General features: G+C 40.7%; 2 protein-coding genes across 2 annotated transcripts; both read left to right on the top strand.

Moving 5' to 3' along the window:
• Window positions 1-5,771: 5,771 nt before the first annotated feature.
• On the top strand, window positions 5,772-9,095 carry LOC132264257 (cuticle protein 8-like). Its single transcript, XM_059764373.1, has 5 exons — window positions 5,772-5,959; window positions 6,021-6,078; window positions 8,543-8,686; window positions 8,759-8,968; window positions 9,033-9,095. The coding sequence occupies exons 1-5, from the start codon at window positions 5,772-5,774 to the stop codon at window positions 9,093-9,095; spliced, it is 663 nt and encodes a 220-aa protein (XP_059620356.1).
• A 4,616-nt stretch (window positions 9,096-13,711) lies between these two features.
• LOC132264256 (cleavage and polyadenylation specificity factor subunit 6-like) lies at window positions 13,712-21,620 on the top strand. The gene is made up of 3 exons (XM_059764371.1): window positions 13,712-14,176; window positions 21,139-21,333; window positions 21,396-21,620. Exons 1-3 carry the CDS (start codon window positions 13,712-13,714, stop codon window positions 21,618-21,620), a joined length of 885 nt encoding a protein of 294 aa, XP_059620354.1.
• Window positions 21,621-24,422: the final 2,802 nt, after the last annotated feature.

Raw genomic sequence — 24,422 nt, 5'->3', positions numbered from 1 at the left:
TGTTTGCATTACATCGATTAAAACAACCTCATAAATCACGGGATTAATGTTGGCTATTGCAAATTGATTGAGACGAAAAGTATTGAGTGCTTTTTATTACTCAAATATTGCATGCACCCCAAGTGGAGACGCCGGGTACCGGGCGCCTCCATTGACTCTATTTATCTGTCTGTTTTGCATTCCGCACGCACAATTGCTGTGCAAAATAACCTGAATTTTATCGAGAGATTTGTTTTTCGCCTTTTTTACTTAAGCACACACTCTCAATGCTCCTCATGGTCAGGAGACAAAATTAATTGTGTGAATATCTGTCGAAAGAGAGTGGATGGAAAAAAAATCACCATGAATATTATTGAATTAATATCTGACCGAATATTTTTTGTGCTGCACGCATCGCATCAAACACAGGTGTCTGGCCAACGTCTGACCAGTGAAGTGATGGCAAAAAGAGTCCATGAGACCCTTGAGAGTGCAAGAAGAAAATTGACAAAAGACAATCGAATTAATTTCAATGTCTTGTGAATGGATAAAAAGTGCCACACACGCAAAGTTCTTGCGAAATTCCTCAATGCAGTGGCAAAGAAAAGCCTCCACTTTCGATAAAACTTAATTGTTCAGTGCGTACTGAGTGTGATGGGGAAAAAAAGGTAAACATTTTGCGGCGAGAAAACATGCGTCACCGACGTTGAAGTGTGTGGTACCAAATTGGCGGCTGAATACTTGCTCCGATCCATAACGATACATAAAGTCTCTTAATTGTGTCTAAAAGACTATTTTGGACATAAAACCACTAATCATGATTGTGATGAATCAAATTCATTTTTTTTCCTCTATGAAAATTCTTTCGCTGAATGTGACATAAATCACAAATTGAGGTGATGAGGAAAATTTTCTTGTGAAACAAACATGATCAAGTTACTTTGTATGAAATACAAGAGTGGAGATTTTTAATGATACACACCAATTGGGTCACTTTGTCAAATGGCAATTCAATTATAGGATGGAAAGAAAGGCGGAAATGTCTCTATTTATTTTACTATTAACAAATAGCTCCAAGAATTTGCTGCAATTCACAGACAAATTGGGCTTTGTTTCCCTGCAAATATATATATATGATGAAGTCGTAAAGTTCTCTCCCGCTGTGAGTAGAAGATTGGACTTTTACTTTTCTACATACGATGACCGATTGCCTTTGATCTGCTCTACCACTCCGTTTGATGTTCTTTCTCACTATGTGGGCGCAAATCGAATCGCACATTATCCTCTGCTGCGCTCAATTCGCGAATACAAAAGGTTTCTGGGTTGGAAATGTTGGATGGGAAAAATCAAAATCGCTCCACATTTGCCTTTCGGCTTGTCTGGAATTCTCTCTTTGTATTCGTGTTGAATTTGCGAAGGTGCGCTCAATGGCTGGCTATCGGTCAACGTAAGACGTCCAAATTGGTTTAAGAATCATTCAGGTCTTGTTATAATTTAGCAATGTCGCTCTAATCCAGTGTGTGCATTTCAGAAACCAGCCCCAAATACCCGAAGAAATGTCAACATATCGTGCATGCTCTGCAGCTTACAACGTCTGCTCGACCCTAATCTCGACTGGTTTGGTGGAAAAACGTGAGCATGGCTAACACTCGGCTTGCGGGTGAACGCCTTGGGCCCAGCAAAGTGCATGATTGCACGATATTTCGCAATATTCTTAGATGAAAGCTAGAGGCGAGCAACAGAAGCTGCGATGCTTTGGTGTCAGTGTGCTGTAGGGACTTATATAATCAATTGGTGGGCAATCGAGTGCTCTAGCAGCCTTGGGCTCACCAGCAGCCACTTGCCGTTCTTTTATCCAATTTTTCACTGTGCCACATCGCAGCTGTGCTCGAGCACCCAAAGAGATGTAAATGGAAGTGAAGTCCATATTTCAGATTTGTATATTTATGGGTAGTTTAATTGGATTGAAAATGTCAAGCGTCATCATCAACATGATTGATCTCTGATCACAAGTTGGGAATGCAGCACAGAACTCTCCATTATTGCCGTTTGAATGGGAAAATTTGCTCACAGCTTCGCGGGGAGGGGAAAAAAAACCGCCATGAAGAAGTCTATATGCTTTGGGCCTTTATCGACATCATCTTCTCGCGCGCGCAATTTCACATACATTCAGTATGTGCTATGGACATTTGGCTGATCAAGCGCAAGCTCTTGACTTGGTGTAAATTTTGCCGTGCCGTGTGGCTGTCGATGAAAAGACTGTCTCTCGCGAGCTGGCTTAAATGAAAACTGCATCGCACACTCGGGGACTGTTGGAGACATGTGAAGAAGTAGAAAAAAGAAGCTGAGAAGGCGAATGTTTGTCGAGATCTATTGCAAGATTGAAATTGTTATATCACAATTTTGCGCTTAAAATGTAGAGCAACGAGCACGGAGTCTTAAAAGCCAACCCATTAAAATTGTTCAGCGTGCCTCATGTATGGTATTATATGGAAGTTATCTGCGCTGCTGAGGCTCTCTTTGAGATCACACAGAGTGTGTCTCCTATAATTGAAATGTTAAAATAAAACTATACAAGCTCCGTGAGCATCTATGCTGTCACGCGGATGACGAGGAAAAGTATCGCGTATAATCACTGGGTTGTAGAGAGCTCGTTGTGACATTGATCCATCTGTACATGAAATCTCCAATTTCTATTCTATTTTAATTTGCCTCCTTTGCCTGATTTCACGTAATCTTTTTGGCGAAAACCCACCTGAAAGCTCATTTTGTGCAACAATGTATCACGATGCTCAAGCAGGTGAACAAACGTGCAGATCGTTAATTAGCCAAAATGGAACTTGACGTGACGTTTGTGAGTCGCTTATGGATGTTGCGCAACCGACACTGAAAATATTTTCTCACGATCGTTTTCCATTTGCCAAGCACCTGAAGCTCGGGGAGGATATTTGGTTTTTCACGCGAAACAGACTCTGATGAGTGGTTTCTCGGTAAACAGATACTGTTGCCTGTGGTCTCCCATTCATCATCTTTGTCAAGACCACTCCAGCGAGTCTGACGAGATACTCACCTCCACACAGGGTTCATTAGTTTCTCATTCATTCAATAAAAACATAGCGATACATCAAAAGGAGAAAAAAATGAACATTATCATAAATTCACCAAAAAATAATGAATTTACCCACTTTGATCACTAAAACTACTGTTCACCGACATATTGTATGAGCTTTTTGCCAATAAGCAAGACAGTTATTCGATAATTATGAAGCGCAGAGATAAAATTAAGACGTTAATTGCAATATACATTTCATCTGATGAAGAAGTCAAACAGCAAGATATCTTGTACCAGAGACAAATCAGACGAATTTCAGATATGTCTCTACAAAAATGAGGTCTGTTTTTGTGCTAGAGAATTATGCTCGTAAGCTCCGCCCACTTATATGCTCCGCCTCGGCTGAGGTCAGACAGTGTGGCTAATTAAATTAAGTTTTATGTCGAACTACACCAACATTGTGTGTGCACACAATTGCAGTGAGGATGCTCATTGTAAAATTTATTGCTCACTATAGTGGCTTTATTAAAACACAATTGAAGAGTTCATAAATCACTACAATTGGCAAGTGGCAATTAAGGCATCGGCCGGAGACGTGTGAGTGTGTTTGTGTTGCTGTGGGAAAAGCTCATAAGTCCCACCCACAGCAAAAGTTGATATTTCGGAATTTGTTGGCTGCTTAACACCCTTTTGTGACACCTTTGCATCTCATATATAATTCCCGAGCACAAATGCATGGCTTTTGAGAATGCAATCCAGATATGTGGTCATATCGTGATTTAAGTGTACTTTGTAGTATAACATACAATTTAAATAAATTTTTCTCACTCGAAACTATTAAATTGGTAAGTGGCGCGCACTGTTGAGATTTACGTGGAGCGATAAACAAAAATAAACTTGATTTTATTATACGATTTACGTAATTAAAAGTAGAGTAATGAAAGTAGTTTTTAATCGCATACTTGGTACAATTTTGCACGATTTTTCGGACTGAATTCTTTTTCTTCTCCTCAACCACTCAATAAACACATGTTAGGAATTGGCGGCTGCGGAGGTGAGAGTGGTGGCTGATCGCAGTGGAGCACTGAATCCAGTGCACTCCACGCGAGGAATACTGCAGAAATACCTTGAAGCATGTGTGTACATTACAAAGTGGCGCAATAGAATCTCGAATTGTAATAAATTACTATGAACTGTTGGCTCTGTTGCATTTTCAGGCCTCACATGCACTTCACAATATAAAATATGCAAATAACTTAATATTTGTGCGATCCATGCTTTGACTTCTTTGATGCATTGATAACTCTGTGATATTAAAATGTGTGCACTTCGAGCGATATTTCGTGGAATTTCCTTCATGAGAGTGAGAGAGAATGCGGAGACAAGGCAGCAGTTCATCATGGAGTTGTTGCAATAAATAATCCAACTCATTTTCACACAAATACACACCATTTTTACACGAAACTCTGCACTCTATAATCAATCATAAGTTATTGGAAAAGATCATCATATCAATCACTGGGTATCAATGAAGAAATATTTGCAATCTTTATTTTTGGGCATCCCATCCATGTTGAGATAAGTAAACAGTATGAATTACACATATCCATTATTGAGCTGTATTGCATCACAATTATTGCAAACGTTCGGAACATTTTTTGTCTTCTGCATTTAGTTTTCCTATGAGAAAAAACTGCAATGTCATGTTGGATCATCTGAATGGATAATTTGAGGTCTCCACGGCGCGTTTGCCAAATCAATATTTTCCCACCCGCACAGACAAACTATTGTTGAGTCTATACAAGCATGTCAAAGCAATGAAAATGTTTTGAATTTTCCCAGACGGAAAGACATCTGTTAAAAGTGGTTTTTGCGACAGAAAATTTCGTGGGTAAATTAGCATTAATAGGTAATTAAGTGTTAGATTAAGCATTTTTCACAATCGTCATCCTTATTAAGCAGTAAAATTATGGAGACACTTTTATTGTTGTTTATTTTGATGGAGACATGCACAACAGAGCGACATTTGGTGTTGATAGTGCGAGAAACGAGAGTGAAATTGAATACATGGGGAAAGACATGAATGTGTGGACAGGCAGCGAACCTGCATCGCAGCTCTAATTGGGCCTTTTTATTGCCTCGTGATGCCAAATGCTATATGATTGACGGAAATTACTTAGCGGCGATATATATTAATGAGTATAGCGAAAAAGTTATGTAATTTCTGTAACACAAACACAATCTTGTTGGATATTTAATGAGTACACATCAAGTTCAATATTGAATAAGACGCTCTATCGCGAGATTCATGGTGTGATAATCAAGAGTGAATTAACCCAATTTCCCATCTATGCCACAATTGCACAGTTTGGGATCCTTTGTTGTGGCGGTTTGGGCGGTGGAAAAAATTGGAGTGAGAGCAAGAGGAAGGTTAAGCACACTTTCGTCAATGAACTCCCTTCAATCTCAGACATTTTTTCTTGGCATCCTCAACAATGGCCACACCGATCGATCGTACATGATTGAGGCATGAGATCAAATGGCATGTGAGGTGATCTCTCGTGATGGAATGAAGAGAGCGAAAAAAAAGGCTGACTTTACCATTGAACCAACTTTTGGTCGTGATTTTAATTGAATGTCTTTTCTGTTTGTGAGATTTATTAGAATTTCAAAATCACTATATGCCCAATAAAATTGCACAGACTGCCTTCAACATATAAACAATTCGCAATGCAACACAATGACATTTAAAGTGAAGGAGTTACGAGTTTCCATTGCAAATGTGCGCTCTTGCCAGACAATTAATTTATTTATAGCATCAGATGCACACCATGGACGTCATCGGATCCTCCTCGCATCGATGCTGAGACACACTGGCAAAGATCACTTGCCAGAGGAGCTTCTGCCAGCGGCGTCGATTGAGAACGCGTGAGAATTGAACCCTCTTCAGGCTCAGCTCTTCGGCCTTAGCCAACTACGGCACTGGCAGCGCTCCAGGGGAGGGAAATGCACCGCATGTAATTTATGCAACACCATCGCCGAAGAGTGTTAGTCACACGTGAGATTCATCAATTTGCCAGCCGAAAAAGTTTCACGTGAGTGAGCTTTTGAAACGATTGCGCGCGCAAAACGGGTTCCTCTTATCTCCTCGTTTCTCTCCTTTTTTTCCAATGCATTTTCAACCCGCACTATAATTATCGCGAAATGCACTACAACTATAAATTTTTCGTACCCAAGTCTCTATGGCTTCTGGATAAATATTGCGAAAATATGGCCCAATTCAAGTTTCCAGTCGCGATGTCGCACGGGCAAAAAATCCACAACCATTTGCAGATTAATTAAAAAGTACAACAGAAAATCCTGATATTTTTTTCACCATATGGAAACTGTATTTGCAAATCTGCGATAACATTGCGCAAAGTCAAATTAATTTTTGCACTCAATATGAAATATCGGAGATACATGAATGGCGCGCGAACTATTCCTAGTCGCTGCAGCCGAAGTCGCGTGAGTGGGCAATTGGCGTAAGCGGAAAACTCTGCAGCACCTCATTTTTCATCATCTTCCATCCTCTGAGGCCAATTAGTATCGTGGAATGTATGTTAATGCAGTGGAATTATTTTGTAAGCTGTCGAAGATGTGTTGTTTGATGCAACTGTGCAGAATTCTCATTTGTCATACATTTTTGCTATTAAGAATTCAGGTGCTTTGCCCACACGCGATGGCTCGAGAATTGCACAAAATCATCTTGAACAATAAAATTTGATTTCTAGAAATCAAATCTTATCATCAAGAATATTTTTAACAGTTTCTTCAGTCTTGTAATTCTTGTTTTCCCAAAGATTTATTAGGCACTCATCGTAAAAGCGGGTCAAATTGATACAGGATTCAGTTAATTAACCTTTCTCAGAATAATATATCAAAAATACAATCTACCGAAATTTCAATGCTAAAAGGATCATGAATAAATAAGTCACCAATTCTGAAATTTACACATTCTCACCAGCAATTTGCTTAAAGTTGAAGGTTAATTCATTCAACGCTCAACTGAAACATCTCATTTTCTCACACTAGCGATTTTCATGTATGTCGAACATTTTTGTGTGCATATAAAATCCTACATCAAATCCATGAGCAGTAAAAAATGCATTCGACAAAACCAAAGTAATAAAATTAAGTAGTTGGGCTGGCATGAGAGTTATTACAAAATAATGGAAATGGTATCAAGTGGCCTCATAAAGCTACGCCAGAGATATATGGTGAATGCATAGTCAAATGAATAATAAATCGCGTCTGTCTGAAGTCACTATTTGATTTAATTTACACAAATTAGGTGGATTTTTTAATTAAAAGAGCGACTATGCATGAAAAGTGTTGTCCGAAATCTGGAGCGTTTTTTTTCTCACAATGCCAGAGCGACGCGCGAGTGTCTCCCACGGCGCGAAATATCTCGTGTTCGACCATAGGTGTGTCAAGTGACTGTTCAATTGGTGGTGTGGTGTCGGTTTTCGAGGCATAAATCGCCCAGTGAGAGATGTGAAAAAATTGAAGACAAAGTACTGAGATCCACCACCACCGCTGTCCTCCTCCCCTTCGCGCTCTCCGGCGAATCGGTGATACTCGGCGTTGATATGTGTTGCATAATCCGCATAATTTCACTATATACGTCCTACCTTAATTCGAGCATGCCGCCGGTCGTTAGCTGAAAACTCCTTTCTGTTGCAGCGCCCATCCAGGAGTGGGGCGATCACGGCGCCAAATATACGCGCGCGCCTCACGACGAGGCGACACACGGGTAAATCGTATAAAAGGCGTTTTGGACATTCAGACCGCATCAGTTTGTGTTTGAAGTTTACCTTTCGGTGGTGTCTCACGTGTACCAAGCTCCTCTTGCTCAGGATTTCCTCCCGTAGAGAGAGAGAGATACTTAAGAAAACGTTCTAGTTCTCGATATTCGTATTTAAACAAAAAAAAATATCGCAAAAATGAAGGTAAATTTCCGACAGTGGCTGTTGAATTTTTGGGATACCAAGAACCGGCGAAAGCAAGGAGTGTTTAGCTCTCCTCTCTCTCCCCCCCACGACGAAGGAGCGACAAGTTGTGCTCAGGTCCTCGCGTTTCTAGTGATCCTTCTAGTGACGTCATGGCATTATCAAGCACAGCGCAGAGCGTAAACACTCCTTGTTCAGCAAAGTGGTGCACAGTGTCTGGTGGAAATGTGTCTCTTGGCAACCTTGTTGTTGTTCTTGGGAGTTTGGAAGCCGATACTTGCAGTCTAATTGCGATATGTCAATCTCAGAGCCGAAGGCATTAATTAAAATTGAAAATGTGAGACAGACAGAGCGAAATTTCGTCAGATGATAGATATTTCACAAGATGACGCTCGCGTCTGCTTGGCGTTGCAAAACTGGGGCACTTTGAGACACATTTCCAATCTGCGGAATCTGTGTGGCGTTGATAGATGTTTTGTATAAATTCCGATGGATCATGAGTGGCTTGTGCAACTTTCAGTGTGTTGTTGCCGTCCTGCTGATCGCCGCCGTGGCTAGCGCTGTCCCAGTCGAGTATGGACACTATGCCGCCCCAGCCCTCGTGCACGCCGCCCCTGCCTACGTCCACGCGCCCCTGCACAAGGCTGTGGTCCACGAACCAATTGTAAGATGGACGCGATCGTGAGTGGTGCTCTGACGGTACTCAATATTCTTGCATGATTGTCGCTCTCGACAGGCGTACCCCAAGTACTCCTTCAACTATGGCATTAAGGATCCCCACACCGGCGACATCAAGTCTCAGGCCGAGGAGCGCGACGGGGACGTCGTGAAGGGACAGTACTCCCTGGTGGAGCCCGATGGCTCCGTGCGCACCGTCGACTACACCGCCGATGACCACAATGGCTTCAACGCCGTCGTGCACAAGTCCGCTCCAGCTGCCCACAAAGTGAGTCACCCACTCTCACTTTCGTCCGCGGCATCTCACCTCTTTCTCTCTGCGCCTTTTCCAGGTCATTGCCGCTCCAGCTGTCCACCTGGCGCATGCTCCAGTCCTCAGCCACTATCTCCACTAAGGCGGCCATTCATCTGTCTAAAGGCATTTCAATTACCATAACACATTAATCGTTATACGTCTCTCTTTCTCTATTATATATATTTTTGATATGTATTACCTGTAAGACAAGCGACGAAAGCGACTCATTGCATCACGAAGAAAATGATAAATGTAAAGTTTAACCAACGCTATTCATCATCATCATCGATTCTCTCCACCCACCACCAAACGCTAGAGATCACTTCCTCTGTAGAGCTTTTCGCGCCTCTTCTTGCCACACGCACTCTCCCGCCAACCGATTCCCAATTGAACATCACAAGGACGGAGCTTTTCGATGCCATCGGACGACATGTGAATGAACGAAGGAGGAATGTAGAGTGTTTTAACTTGTGATAATCTCTCTTATGAACTCTTATCTTTCATCTCACTATCTTACTCTACTACACACTTTTCTTCCTCCACACTTTCACATCGAAAGCGCTTCAAAAGCTCTCGCCACTTGTACATCTACGTGTACAAGATCTAAGTGGAGAAATTTGTCACATCTTCCCCCACTTTCTTCTATCTTCCGTCGATCTCTTCGAATTCCACTATGTCCTCTCCTTTAAACAATATAATGAAATGTGTTTTATATAATGAACAATTTCTCTCAATACACATACTTTTATTATTTTACAAAATGTGCATATATAGACAAAAGCAAGCAATGTATATAACACAAAAAGCAAAAAAATGAAATAAAGTGTTGAAAAAAACCAAACTGCATGTCTTCTACAAATGCCACGATTTTCCCACATCTCCTCGTGCATCACGAAAGATCACTCTGGGTGCAGCAAAGAATCGCAATCAAGAATCGTCGGTGTCGCTACCTTGATCTCAAGAGTGTTTGTCCGAGAAATGTTTGCGAGTATTCAATTTCAAATCACATAATTGCATCTGAAATCACGCGAAAAAGTCCTTCTTTGCACGAGAATCAAGACAAGAACCCAAAGTATCTTAATACTTGCTTAAGTAACTCTTGCCGAAGAAGTGTATCATTAGAATTTGACCATTTTAGAGCGTCAACGCTATGTAATAACGTATAATTCATGCCAGTAAATCATTACATCCAATGTATCGATAATAATTGGCTGGACGAGCGCTGAAGAGAAAAGTTCAGAGTGTTGCGTAAGAATGTACTTGTAGATCAAAGTAATTTTAATCCCGCAGTCTCTTAAAGAGCCGAGCATAATTTTGTGCGGCACTGAAAATACTCAATCTTCAAACTTCAAGTTCAATGTTTCATATATTAAACGAGTGATCTTTTGAGACACGTTTCAGTCATTTATGAAGAGCCATCAAATTGAACTAAAATCATAAAAAAAATTATTATTGAATAACAAACTTTCAATATCTTCTGGATTTATGGATTTCCTTCTAATATTTTTCATACATTTATTGAATATTTTTATGACGCCGCGATCTTTGGATATTTCGGCAAAAATAACTTTCTTCATGTGTCACAAAATAGTACATTGTTCAATTCGGCGGGAATAAATCTACGGGATACAAAAATGGGCAATAAAATCCAGGTCTAAGCACTTAAATCCAAAATGAAATATCTGTTCACTGAACTCAAATGCCAATAAATCCATCTTGGGGTGATCTTCCACGTGACACATTCGGCTGATTCTCGAGTGACTAACCGACGCTTGTGCAAATAGACTCTTAGAACCCGTTCGATTCGTAAATAATTTTGGGGAACAATGAGTTGCTTGTGTAAGAAAATGGAACTCCCAAATATTGTGTAAACTCCCAGTGAAATGACCCAAATTTTATTACCGTCTCTTCTTGTGCCAATTTTAATGTTTTCCACGAGAGAACCACCAATTTGCATCTCACAATTTACTTCTCTACGTCATGGAAAAGAATTTACAGGTGGGCAGAATTTCTTTCGGCACAAAAACAATGAACTTTTGCGGGCGGAGCGTAATTAAACAGTTCAGTTGACGATCAGTCGAACCTGCCTCAATAATTTTGCAATTGCTCAGAACTGATAAAGAATAGCCATATTTATATATTTTTATTGCTGCATTGTTCTGGTACTCTTGATGTCAATAAAAGCGCATAAAAGGAACCTTAAAGCATGTTTTTGGGGCGCTTAAAATTAATCCCACCACCCACAAAACGCACTGACGATCGAGAATCACATAAAATTCCTTCAATACTGCCCCATTTGCCTGGGTTATTAACCCCTCGGGAGTGTCGCGGAGGACAAAAGGAGGGAACCATAAAAATATTTGTAGAAAATATACATGTGCCAAATTCACTTCTTGACTCATCTATTCACACTTTCCAACTTGAGACCTTTTCAATTCCTATATTGTTTTATTATGTTCTTCCTTGGTGGCTTCTTCAGGTTCGCGAGTATAAAAGATCTGGAAGAGTGGACAGAGGCCATCAGTTGCAAAGTTATCGTGAAGTGTGGACACACGCAGAATATTCATCCCGATTCTGTCACATAGAGCTGGAGAGGATGTTTGTTTTGAAATTAGTGAGTGTCTTTACTTTCTGTAGAAATATTTTGCTACCATTTCTACTTGTCGGTTTAGTGGTTAGTTTGAGCAAATAATCAGCCGTTCAGATTATTGTTCATGAGTCTCTGAGGGTGCTTAGAGCTAATCAATGCAGCGTTATTGATATGTTTTCTCATTTTATTAGGTAATCTTTGCCCTCTTCGGGTGTCTTGCCGTCGATGCCCGCAAGGTGAATACGAAGAGGATTCGTGAAATACCCACTAATCGACTGAGTCTGGCCAAATGGCCAAGCTACAACATCGTAGAGCCCGATGGTCCGGGTACTTATGCTTACGGATATGAGGTGGAGGATCCAGTGTCCGGGAATACCCAATTCAAGGACGAAGAGAGGTTCAGGAATGGCACAGTCAAGGGTGCTTATGGCATGGCAGAACCCGACGGTTCTGTCACAATCACTCGATACAACGCCGATCAGAGGGGCTTCCGATCCCGAACTGAGAAGCGGAAGAGAGTCGGTCCATTCCAGACGATCAGCTCCATCGCCACACCCTTCCCGCCGAGCGGACACGGAGTCCCGGACAACAGCGCAGAGATCGTTGGATCATCGACGCCTTCAGCACTAAGTGATCCCATTCTTGGAGATCAGAATTACGCTCATCATCCTCATCCCTTCGACAATCACAGAGACTCTTTCCCACCGTCATTCTTCTATCCATTCCGACCAATCAACAGGCCAGCAACACCATTCTTCCAGGCTCCTCCACCTGGCGGTTTTCCTGGCTTTCCCCCTCTGCAATTCCCAGCGCAATTTAACCCCTTCCCCAATCGACCAGCTTATGATAATTACCTGCCAACCTACACGCAAGCTTTCCCAAATGATCGCTTCAAGAACCCTCTGGCCGATGAACAAATCATCACGAGCCCAGAAGCTCCAGTGACTCCGGTGGCTCCAGTGGCTCCAGTTCCAGCTCCGGTTCCACTTCCAGTGATCCCAATGGAAGTCTCTCCCGCGGGTCCTGCTGGGCAGCAACCGCCACCCTTCTGGATCCAGCTGCCTGCGAACATTTTCACAGGGATCACAAATGGAATTCAGCAGTTTGGCCAAAATATCGGGCAGTTTGGTCAGGGCTTCCTGGGTTTCACCAATGGCATTGGTCAAGGCATTGGCGATGCTTTCACTCAGTTCGGACAGAACTTTAACATCCCGAATCCCTTCCTTCCACGGCCTCCTGCTGCTGTCAGAGGACTTCCGCATGGAATGCTGCAAGGAATGCCACGACCTTTTCAATTCAGAAATTATCCAGTGAGTGAAGAAATCGAGGAGGAGGAGAATAACGAGGAGGCGTATCTCGTTGGGGAGGAAGTTGACGATGAGAACCTTAAAGTAATTCCTTCCGAGAGTTCAATGGAAATGGAAGATAAGGCGAGAATCTCGAGAGTCACGAGAATGTAAAATCAGCGAGAAAATCACATAAATTCAGGCACTTCAGGGTATTTATTGAACACATAGTGAGCAAAATTTGCACATTTGAGAGGTTTTTTCTACACCCAGAAAAACATTGTCCATCGAAATCATACTCAAAATATTTATTGAGAAGAAATAAATGCTTTAAAATGAAGAAAAATAATCTTTTAGTTATTTACTTATCAAGTTGCATACAAAAGTGTCTTATCGATACGAAGAGTGTGTTATCAATCTTATTGAATTTCTTAGAAGGTGTTCTAGAATTTAGGAAACGATATTTCAGTGTAACAGAATTACTGATGTGATCATCACGAGTGTTATCGATTTCTTTTCACTGTTGCGATAAGAAAGAAAGCAATTTCCTCGATTGGTAACCCCAATTCATGAAGTCATCATTGAAGAATTTCCAAAGTCTTTGTCACTGGCTGGACAATTCCTCAGGGCTGGGAAGAGACAGGCGAAAGCGCGAAATGACGCCCTCCTACTGAAAATGATAGATTAGCCAAATTGGTGCGATTGATGAATGAGCCTGGGACAAATTATAAAAGGTCGCCTCGATGGTGGAAAACACAGTCAATCGAAAAATCGAACACTGAGCGCTTGCAAAAGCACTCGTGGAAATCCCAAATTGAAACCCGAAGTGAGAGTGCGACAATGAAAATCATCCTCGGAATTACGGTGCTTGTGTCGATTGTAGGATGTCTGGGCGTTGTCTACGATGATGGCTTCCACTCGGATGAGATTGCTGCGGCTGGAATGCCAGGGATGTGGCCGCCGACGTCAGAATCCACGCCACAGCAGCCGCCGGGCGGCGATCAGCCTGGCCAGTGGCCGCCCGTGACAGACTCCCCAGACGGCAATCCGCCGGGCGAAAACCCTCCCGGAGACCAGCCAGGCTGGCCACCGGCGACAGACGATCCCTGGGCGCCCGGACCGACCCAGTCTCCGCCAGGTGGAAATCCTCCGGAGTGGCCGCCAATTGATCAGAACCCGCCAGGTGGAAACCCACCGGGTGGAAATCCTCCCCAGTGGCCGCCCGTGGACCAGAATCCTCCGGGAGGACATCCGCCAGGCGGAAATCCCCCTCAGTGGCCACCAGTCCAACCCTGGGAGGAGCATGTGTGACGTCGTCGTAGAAATTCTTCTTGTATCCTCAAACTCACATTGTAACGAAAGAAATTCACAATAAATGATCCTCTCTCAGAGTGCAAGAGCCTCAATTTCGACCAAATATCCTTGACTCTCAACTCACAAAGCAAACACTTTGATGATCTGGCAAAACATGCGCAAACACGAGACGAAAATTGATTGTTCGACAACGGCGATTATGAAATAATTCATCAGTCATTCGATTCCAATGGAAAAAAAGATTAATGCTGTTTCATCGAATTCCTAAATAGATCAAATCTATTGCGAAATATTATTACTTAATTGTTTATCAATCAATGCTGAAGTGTTTTGATTTCAAGACTCCTCTGTAATTCATCACGATAAGGGTGAATATGTGACTGTTCAGCAATGTTGTGAATGAACAGAAATTATCGGGACTGTATTCAACTGAACTGAAATTTCTCCTCTCTTTTATCACAATGCAGTCATTACAAATTCATGCTTTCAAATAATTAAGCAAATTGAGCAAAAAACTCTTGTGATCCAATTACCCATCAGATTCACTTGGCTTGCCGATTTAATTCGCGTCCCTGCACTTTGCGCTCCTCACGCTCAATAAGTGTGATCTTCAGGCCTGAAGACTTCTCAATTCCACTCTGAGAGTTTTCATGAAATTCTCCACCATCAGAGTGTCATTATATGTAGTTAATTTACACTTCTCTCGTCGTGCTCCAGAAATGCATCGCGGCAATTTTACATCCACACAATGTGGTGCGAAGAGAGAAAAAAGTACTTTCGCTTTTCCCTGTGTGAGTGTGGTGAATTTAATCGCCATGAAAGATCACTGATCATGAATTCAGTGTGGAATTTCTTCCGCTGTGAATTTTTTTTCTCGCCCATCGTGTGTGTTATCTTCTTCAGTGCGGAGAGTCGTTTGTGCATACAAAAACGCACAATTAAGTAATCTTTCGGTCAGCCTATTAGGCTATCATCGGTGATCTCGCGCTGTCTGGCGTCTGAGTGCCTTACGCAGCGCCAACACCTGGACAGAAATGTCTCAATCAGGTGACCGAGGGCGATCGAGGAAGCGAACGAGCGACTGAGCAAATGTAGAGTGTGACTGAAGTGCCTAGTCAATTATCCACATCAATTGGTCGATTATTCTGACGAGTGGCTTTCGAGGAAGTCCATTCAGTCGAGCTTGACCGCGGGTGTCTTCTTCACTAGTACAAAACGTTCACCCACACGCGCTTGAATTCCGCAACGCCTTTTCATGTTGGCCACCATGGCAGAATTGTGTGCAGAAAATGCGAAATTGCTGTGATTTTCAGTGACTGACGCTCTTTAGCAACTAAATCAGGCGGAAAAAGAAGCGGCAAAAGTCGGATTTGTTTTTCTTTCGCACTCTATTCACTTCCTCATATTGTTAATGCGCTGAAAAGTATTTCTCTTTTGCATTTTTCCTGGGAAATAGGGAAGCAGAAGTTAGTATTTGATAATTGTCTAATTAATTGGTTAATTAAAAATACATATGTAGGTCAAAGATGTTTAATCGCAAGAAATGTAGTAATGCAATATTTCCTTAAGTACATCTTATATTATTAAATTACGTACCAGTGATTTGTATATATGCTGAGGAACAATAAAGACACCACGAAGAACCACAAATGACTGCGCAATGTTGCGAGATAATAAAGAGGTTGTTGCTGACACTCTTGACAAACAAAGTGCCTCTTCAGAGTTATGCTCTGTAAAGTCATGACAATAAAATCAGATTTCATTATTCACTAGTTTACACTTGCTAGTGTAAAATTTGTCACACATCAGTTGGAGAAATGTCTCCGTCTTTTCTTTTTCCAATAGATAAATAAAATGTGAGGAAATAAACGATATGCGGTATTCCTATAAATATTTATACTTATATACTCTATGTATGAAATGAGAGAAAAACCCTGCATGTAAAAGTAAAAGCAATTTAACAGTAATTTTGTAATTTGATCAATCATAAAATTTGTCGGTTTCATATCCTAATTCCCCAGACTGACTTAAGAGTTTTAACCTAATACAGTACAAAGTGTGTTTAGGATCATGCGATTTTGGTGTTAAAATCATTCCCACTATGGAAACAAAGTAACTAAGTCAAATGGAGTTCCACATAAGGAAAACAGCAATAGATTAGAAGTGAACCAGAAGAGAAATCTTACGTGTTACTTGAAGCCAAAAAGACTCTCGGTAGTCCGAAAGAGTAATGTTGGGTGCATTTGGCATGCGGTATTTTGTAATAAATAGGGGAATAATAAATCACTCGCTTTATGCCTTGGAGAGCTTCCTCCTGCCAATAAAGCACTCCCTAAGAGAGTCCGTCTCTCTCATTCGCGCGGAGAAATTCCTTGGAGCGACACGTGGAAGTGAAGCTTTTACTATGTCGTGGGCATTGTTTAACTTGCATATGATATAATTCTGTACAATAGTGCTTCTCGCTTATTGTGCTCACTTTTTCGCCTTGCAAAATACCGATGCCAAAGATCTTTTTCATGCTTTACATAATTTTCCGCGCTGAAATTGTGTTCAGATCTTCACGGGTCGTTGGGTCGTGGCTTCTAAAGAGACTTTGGGCGGAGCTTTTGATGCTCGAGCGCCTTATATTGGGGCGCTTTATTAATATACTTACGAGGAAGCAGTCAATTAGTTTCACTTGACTTCTGGGAGCTCTTTTGCAGTCCATTTTCAAAACACTTACTTCAATATCCATAGCCTGTTTCGTGGGCTTTCTGCTGAGCTGACAAGTGCAAAATTTGTTGGCTCAGAGCCAGGAAAATTTCATCTTTTCTCCTCAACACGCTTGTTTAGTGTTTTCTCAACGCCACTTATGTGAGTGTGCTTTCATCAATCCATAAACTTTAATGAGAATCCAGTATATTTATAGTCATAAAATTATATTGTTTCAGAGACACGGAAGCACTCGTGAAATGCACTTTGTGCAATATCCAAAAGGCGAAATGCAACACTTTAACTCTTCACAGTACTTGTGAGGCAAAATACGCTCAAGCCATGGTTAATAATTCGCCAGGTTGAGGGACTGTTCCGACTGTTCCTCAATTAGTGCATTAATATGTAATCATTTTCGTCCAAATTAAAATATTTCATTGCCACGTGAGGACAAATGAGTGAAATACATATGAATAATGTAGAAAGAAACTGAAGAAACACTGCAATAAAAATGCAAAAATGTTTTATATGAAAACTGCTCTCTTTTCGTGAGTTATTTTAATTTTGAAAAAATAAATAAATTTTGAAAGCCAACCGAGGAAAATTGAAAAAAAGTTATATTTGAGTTCTTGCTATTTTACTAAGGATTTTGATTATTTAGACTGCTTCAGATCTTCTCACACTTTGACAGTCTTTCACTTCATTCATTCATGTCACGTTTCCAAATGAACCTGTTTCCATGCTGTTTAGAGAAAATCACTGTTGTGGAAAATACGCAAGTCTTGCCCAATTTTCGGTCCAAATTCACTCAATTATCCTCCTCTTTCACCCATTCAGACTGATGATCATTAATTGTTTGCATTCCACTTCTTCTCAGTCACTCGAAACAGTCAATTTGGCCATGGCGATTAAAGCTCTCACATAACAACCATCAATTTGCAATTGTGGCCAAATTTTTCGCCAAGTTGCCCAACTTGGTCCTTATTGCAAATTAATCTCGATATTTGAACGAATTGTGAGTGTTTTTCGATCATTCTCTCTCATTTCTCGGGCGGAGAGTGATTCTCTCGCCATCTACTGTAGGCGATCATATAATTTTGTTGCGATTTTGAAGAGGTTCATAATGGCAATTATTCCCAATAACAATGCATTTGAAACACATTGGATTCATTTTAGTCTTCTTGCACTGCCAATATGTAACAATAATGGATGGTATAATTTTTGCAATTCCATACTAAAAAATTCTATGGGAAGATTCATCATTCAATACAATTCAGAGAGAATTTTACTGCTTTTGGAGATTTTTCGCGCATTCTTTCGCCATTTTCTTGTGATTTACGAGAATGAGAATTTCTTCGTCAATAAGACGAACAATAGTGAGAGATTCTGAGTCCCGAAAAGGTAAAAATTTGAGGCAAAGTTAAGAAATATATATATAAAGTATTTTCTCTGCAGCCAGTGATGCAACATTTATGTCTCGAAGTCTCTCACGACTGAGGAAACCCATGAATCACAACCATTCACTTCATGCATTTTAATATTTAGCCCAACAATTAGAGTGCAACACTTGTTTTTGATCGTTAAAAAAATCCACTCGAAGATTTAGTGGTATCAATTTTGGTTGTATTCGAGCAAAAGGCAACGAATTAAGTTTCTTTTTTCTGCTATTGAGCATTTTCGGTGAAATTTTCTCACCTTTCGCGCCTCGTGAGACATTGAATTGATTGAAAAGACATAATATATAATTATGTCTTGTTGGACGAGAGAAAAACAAAGAGAGAAAATTATGAAAGACACACAATTTATAATCTGTTCGGAAGTTCGTGTCGCATGTTGAGTTATGAAATTCCGATCCAATTTCAATTCCTAGCTTCTTCACAATTTTACGTCACTTGACAGTAAAACTTCTCCCCGTCGCGAAAGTGGTCGCAGCTTTTATGTCACTGGTCTATTATTATCACATTGACACTATATACACAACAGAATATAGTCTCGGCGGATGAAACTTTCTAGACAGAGTGTCTTTTGTGACAGAAAGAAAGCCATAATTAGACTTTTTTTCAATTACAACTGTTTAGATTCAATCAGGAGATATTGTAAAATAGTCTTTTCCGGTATTATTTTATGGAACTTACTGCACTGCTATCAAGCTCGTAGCATTGAAGCTCTCACTCTCACCGCCGTGGAGGCGCATTTGATACGTGATCGCGGCTTGATTGATGAGACATTGGATCTATCAATTCGCGATTGTGGATAATCAATTAATTAAGTGTTCAGTGTCGTCTTTCCACTCCATCAAGCGTCTCCATTCACAGTCATTCTTGTTCTCTGTTTGAAAGTTTTCTTAACCAGTTTTTCTTTGTCTGTCTAACCACAGTTTTCTGCATATTTGCATCGCCACAGCAGAAATTTGGCAATGTTCATACGATCATTTTTTTGCCAACCAATCTCTGGGTCATAAACCATATTACATATATCTTCTGTGATACGACAAAGCGATGGAAGCTCACGAAAATATTCATGCAAAAAAGTGGTCGTAAAACAAATCATTAATTATATCAATTGACTTGGAAATATTAGCAATGAAAATACGATTGAAGAGAGCATGAAAGGTTGATGGGTGAAAAAACGTGTTTGTCTGTGTGTTTTAAACGGAAAATGGTATCTCTCATGTTTAGATAGAAAAATTTCATAACACACAATAAATCATAATATTTCCGCTGCAGATAGGAGATTAAATTGAATAACAATTTTTGGAGAAAGCCAATGTGGAGCAAAAATGTGCGAGTTTTTCGAGAAAATCCACTTTTTTTAATCTGTTGAAAGGCCCACAATCTCATTTTTCCTCGCAGATTCAATTCATATATTTCATTTTCGTATTACCTGTGTTTGAACAGGCTGGGCAGGTGAGAGGGGTGGATGTGAGAGTGAGATAGTCAGCTAATTAATAACGAAATTGTGGATTTTTATTTATAACTTGGAAATAACACATCTATTTACATGAGAGGCAGCTTGAGGTGGTGGAAGCGAAAGAGAGCAATTTTGAGGCTAAACAGTGTAAAGAAGTTACCCCACCATGTCCAGGGGCCATTTCTTCAGACGCCCCAACACACGAGCAGGTGAGGAGAGTCTGGGATTTCGCTTTCTTTTGTGCAAAGTGTATAAAAGGCGCCAAGTTACCATCCACCATCATCATTCAGTGCTTGAAAGTTGTGCAGTGAAGAAGAAACACAAGTTCTTGGATTACTCTGCTGATCAGCCTTTTGTGTGCAGCCAAACACCTTCGTTTTCACCCCCCAAAACAATCAATCATCAAAATGGTTTTCAAGGTAATGCCCGCGCTCAAATGAAGCGTGTGCGCTCGCGATATTCACTGATCCCTTCGCGAACATCATCTGTTGAGACACTTCCTCAGCACTCAGAGATGGATTAACCGCGAAGTCAATGGTGTGTGACCCCAAGAAAGTGCAACTCGAGCTGAAATTCACGAATGCGCAATTAAGGAGCCATCCAGATGAAGTTATTACCCACGATGTTGCGCGTGCGATCGAGCAAATGAAAGTGAACTTGACTTGAAACCCGTTCGCGGGCATGTTGTGTGTTCAATGGCCTCTCGGGTGGTCTAACACGGGAGAAAGAAGCAACACAGAAGTGTCTTGAAAATGCCTTGAAGGCCACGGAGCCACGGCGTGTGCGTTGACAAAATTGAAAGTCTTTCACTTCATTGCAATTTTCTCTGACAACATGTTTCCGCAAACTTGCAATTGCCAACACTCGATTGGGTAGAAAAGTGTGAATATTGCATTATAATGGGCAGGGAAACGCATTTCCGGGATGGATGGGGCAATTTTTCCAGAAAATTATCTATTTAGCATTTTACTTACAAAATTTTGAAATTAAAGATAAGATTTTTGCATTTTATTTCACATTTCAAATATTTTTAAAAATGAAAAAAACCCCTTGAATATCTCATATTCTTTTAAGATCAATGTTAGAGTCTTGAAAGCATTTCTAAATACAAAAACACTCCATAAATATAACTTTCTTGGGAAAACGCCTAGACTTGTATTAACAGTTCAACAGATAACCTTATTCTCGAATTTAAGTAATTATCGTAATGAACATTTAATGCGATTATTACTTGTTTGACCGGCTGAGACAAGCTCTAATGACTCGGAAGCATTTATCGATAACTTCAGAGTGGCTGCTTTGGAATATTTCCATGAATTCACTTCACGCCTCTGCATTTTTCTCCTTCACAGTTCTTCATCTTCGCTGCCGCCGCTACCATGGTCCTGGGATACCCCGGCTATGACTCCGGATACCATTATGGCGGAGAGGAGCAGGGTCACGAAGTGAGCTACGAATCTGACTACGGCCACCTTGCCTCCGAGCGCATCTCCCTCGATGGTCACCACGAATACGGCCATCACGAGGACGAACTTGTGGACTACTACGTAAGTGACTCGGGAAGCTTGGCTCCCTACTGACCCCACTCACCGATCTCTACCGTCCTCAGGCTCCTCCCAAGTATGCCTTCAAGTACGGCGTGAATGACTTCCACACCGGTGACGTCAAGTCCCAGCACGAGACCCGCGACGGCGATGTCGTGAAGGGACAGTACTCCCTGGTTGAGCCCGACGGCTCCGTGCGCACCGTCGACTACACCGCCGACAAGCACAATGGCTTCAACGCCGTCGTGCACACCACAAAGTCTCTGCACGAGCATCACGATCACTACTAAGTTCCTTCCCCAGTTCATCCCTAAGCAAGCGTTCTTAGTCAAGAAGAATTTCGTATTGATTTCATTACTCCTCTCGTTGAAGACTTTATGTTGATGTATATTTTGTTGATAATGACTCGAATTTCCCGAGAGCATCTTCGAAAGCTACCTGTTGTCTGTTGAAGGCGATATTGCTCGATACCAAAAAAATCAAAGAAAAGACAAATTTTCCATCTTCGTCATTTTCTCAAATTCCAATTCAGCAAGACTTCTGTGATAAATAACCGAGACACTGTTGACAGTGTCTCAAATCAAAGATTTTCCCACTCTGCAGCTTGTCATAAAGTTGGAGATTAAGTGAAGAAAAATAAGAAATTAATTTCATTTCCTACTCTCATGCCTACTTTTTCAACTTTCTCGAAAAGACGACGTGCTTTAGCGTAAGAATTTGCATTGCCACTATATTTTGTAAATGAACGAAGGTATAATAAAAAGATGTCTGAATAATTAAAAAAAAATCTTATGCTGTTTAATTGCTATCACGTGTGAAATTCCGAGGCGCCTTTGGCTGTTAAAAATCTCTGCAATCACGCGCCTTTTCTTCTCTCCAATACTTTGGAATCGCCTCGAAGCAGGCAAAAGAACTTCCCATCTTATGCTCCAGGTGAGTCACTCTTTGGTCACCTGAAGACTGAATATCATATTTATTATAAAAAGTGGCCTTTAATGTACTCGACATCGTTTGATTGGACTGGTGGAGGAGGACAATCGACTCCGTCGACCCACACAGAAATCAACAACACCGATCCGGATATAGCAAATCCTATCTTTCTGCAGCGCACAAGAATAAGAACGTTAACCCGGAGAGACACGAGAAACATTCTCACTTTTCACTATTTGAACCGCGGCCTTTTCCCACCTGGGCTCGATGGACAGATAAAAAAGATCAGGGAGAGCTCGGATCCATTTAAATGAGTTTTAACTTCAATCACACCCACAATCGCTGAAAACACTCAAATTCAACAGCGAAGGAGGCTGAAATTGCTATACAAGACTCGCTCGCGGTTCTCAAGGAAGGAAATTTAATGGATTTTGTTACATTTTTATGTTGAGAGCGAGACTTGGAGAATTTATTGAGACTTTATCTCTGGTTTTTCGGTGAATTTTGAGCGAAGTTTGTGTACTGAATTTCCATAATTCATCTTGTTCTCTTTTTATTTTCAACAAATATCAAGGATTTATTGAATTAGAAATGTGTTGAAAAGTGCTGTACAATGTGAGATTGATCTCACATTGATTGCGTACTTCATTATGTCAAATCAGTGTGAAGGATGATCATTCTAGCAACAGGAATCTTATATCAAATTCCTCCCCTGGACAAATTGAGACATTTCACAACGGGGAGTGTGTGAAAAATGTATGAGTGTTGGAATGATTTATTCACACTTAATTCACCACATAAAGCCAGTAAATTAATCATCCACAATTAAAATGTCAACCAACCATAGCGATTCCACACTGCAATTATTTCCTCCCCGACAATCATTATGCGAGGAATTTTCTTAAGCCTGCTCATAAATGTCGCACAGAGAAAATGTCTTTCACGGAGAAATGTTCCGCATCTCACTCAAGTTGAGCGACAGAGGAAAAATTCGATCATGAGAACGCTGTGATTGAGACGCTTTTGTGAGAAGGAGCGAATCTGGAATTCCTTAGAAATTGCAATTAATCCGAGATTAAATTCCATTAAAATCGATTTCATGTATCTCAATCACATCAGATTTGTGTGTGTGTGTGTTTGTTAAATGCGATCAGCAGCTTAATTTTGATTTTCTGTATCTCTGAGATTAATTCACGCGAGAGTGTTTAAGATGTCGCAACACTTGAGGTGGGAAGTACATGGCAATGTGGTCAAATGTTACAATAAGATCACACCATCAGGTTTTTTTCTTCAGTTTCACACTCACTTTTTCCACAAGAATGTGGGAATGACGAGAAAAGAAGCAAGAAAAAAGCACCTTGTTCTTAATCACTCGTAGAAAAACTCATTCAATTCAATGATTTAGATCCAATGCTTTGAATATTCTACATAATTATTGGCTTTTTCTGCATGATAAGACAATAAGGCAGCTAATATGCGAGCAAAGTTTATGACATTGCCTAAGAATTATAGTATTAGAGGACAGTAAAACATTTCCTATACAAAATACTCCCTTCTTACGCCCATCTTGTTTTGATTGAAAGTCATACTGACGTCCAAGCGATTGTTCGTACAACTCGTTTTCGATCGCGATCGCTCAATTACTCGTCCAAATACAGTTTTTTATATCCTTTCATTTTGGCATGCAAATAGTCGAAAAGCTGAGGTTGTTTTTCAATCGTCATTCGCTAATTTATTCTTTTCTGTTTTCCCCCACCAAGTAGGACGAAAAGAGTGGTCGTTTTTCAGGCATCCCAGCAAAGATCACTTGCTGCGTGGAATTAAATAAATTTCCACACCTCATTGGCAAAAAAATTTCAAATACGAGTGAGAAGTTCTCTCCCAATATTAGATAGTTGGGCAATTAACAAATGAAATTACAAATGTCTCGAGTGACTTCCTTGTAAATCAACTCTATAAATTTCAGACCACGATTTTGCCATTTCTGACTGGCAGACAATTTTTTTTTCCCACTACAAGAAGTTGATGGAGTGAAAAACAGTTGGAGCCTTTGCCTTTTTTTTGCCCATTGATCGAAATTGCTGTTAGTGGTGGGAAAAAAAAAGAGATCACACGGCGAGAGAAGTTTGCCTGAGGTGAAGGAAAACGATCAATTTTTCCGG

Source organism: Phlebotomus argentipes, unplaced genomic scaffold (assembly GCF_947086385.1).
Source record: "Phlebotomus argentipes unplaced genomic scaffold, Phlebotomus argentipes genome assembly contig_32, whole genome shotgun sequence".
NCBI classification, from domain to species: Eukaryota; Metazoa; Arthropoda; class Insecta; order Diptera; family Psychodidae; genus Phlebotomus; species Phlebotomus argentipes.
The sequence above is the reverse complement of the archived record's forward strand: the minus strand, read 5'-3'. Positions and strand labels throughout refer to the sequence as shown.

Excerpts from the sequence above, each read along its gene's own strand:
- LOC132264256 (XM_059764371.1), top strand. The coding sequence starts at position 13,712 with ATGAAAATCATCCTCGGAATTACGGTGCTTGTGTCGATTGTAGGATGT. Across the intron at positions 14,177-21,138 it reads TCCAACCCTGGGAGGAGCAT|TTCTTCATCTTCGCTGCCGC; the intron begins GTGTGACGTCGT and ends TCTCCTTCACAG. Across the intron at positions 21,334-21,395 it reads ACGAACTTGTGGACTACTAC|GCTCCTCCCAAGTATGCCTT; the intron begins GTAAGTGACTCG and ends TACCGTCCTCAG.
- LOC132264257 (XM_059764373.1), top strand. The coding sequence starts at position 5,772 with ATGACATTTAAAGTGAAGGAGTTACGAGTTTCCATTGCAAATGTGCGC. Across the intron at positions 6,079-8,542 it reads CAACACCATCGCCGAAGAGT|TGTGTTGTTGCCGTCCTGCT; the intron begins GTTAGTCACACG and ends TGCAACTTTCAG. Across the intron at positions 8,969-9,032 it reads CCGCTCCAGCTGCCCACAAA|GTCATTGCCGCTCCAGCTGT; the intron begins GTGAGTCACCCA and ends CGCCTTTTCCAG.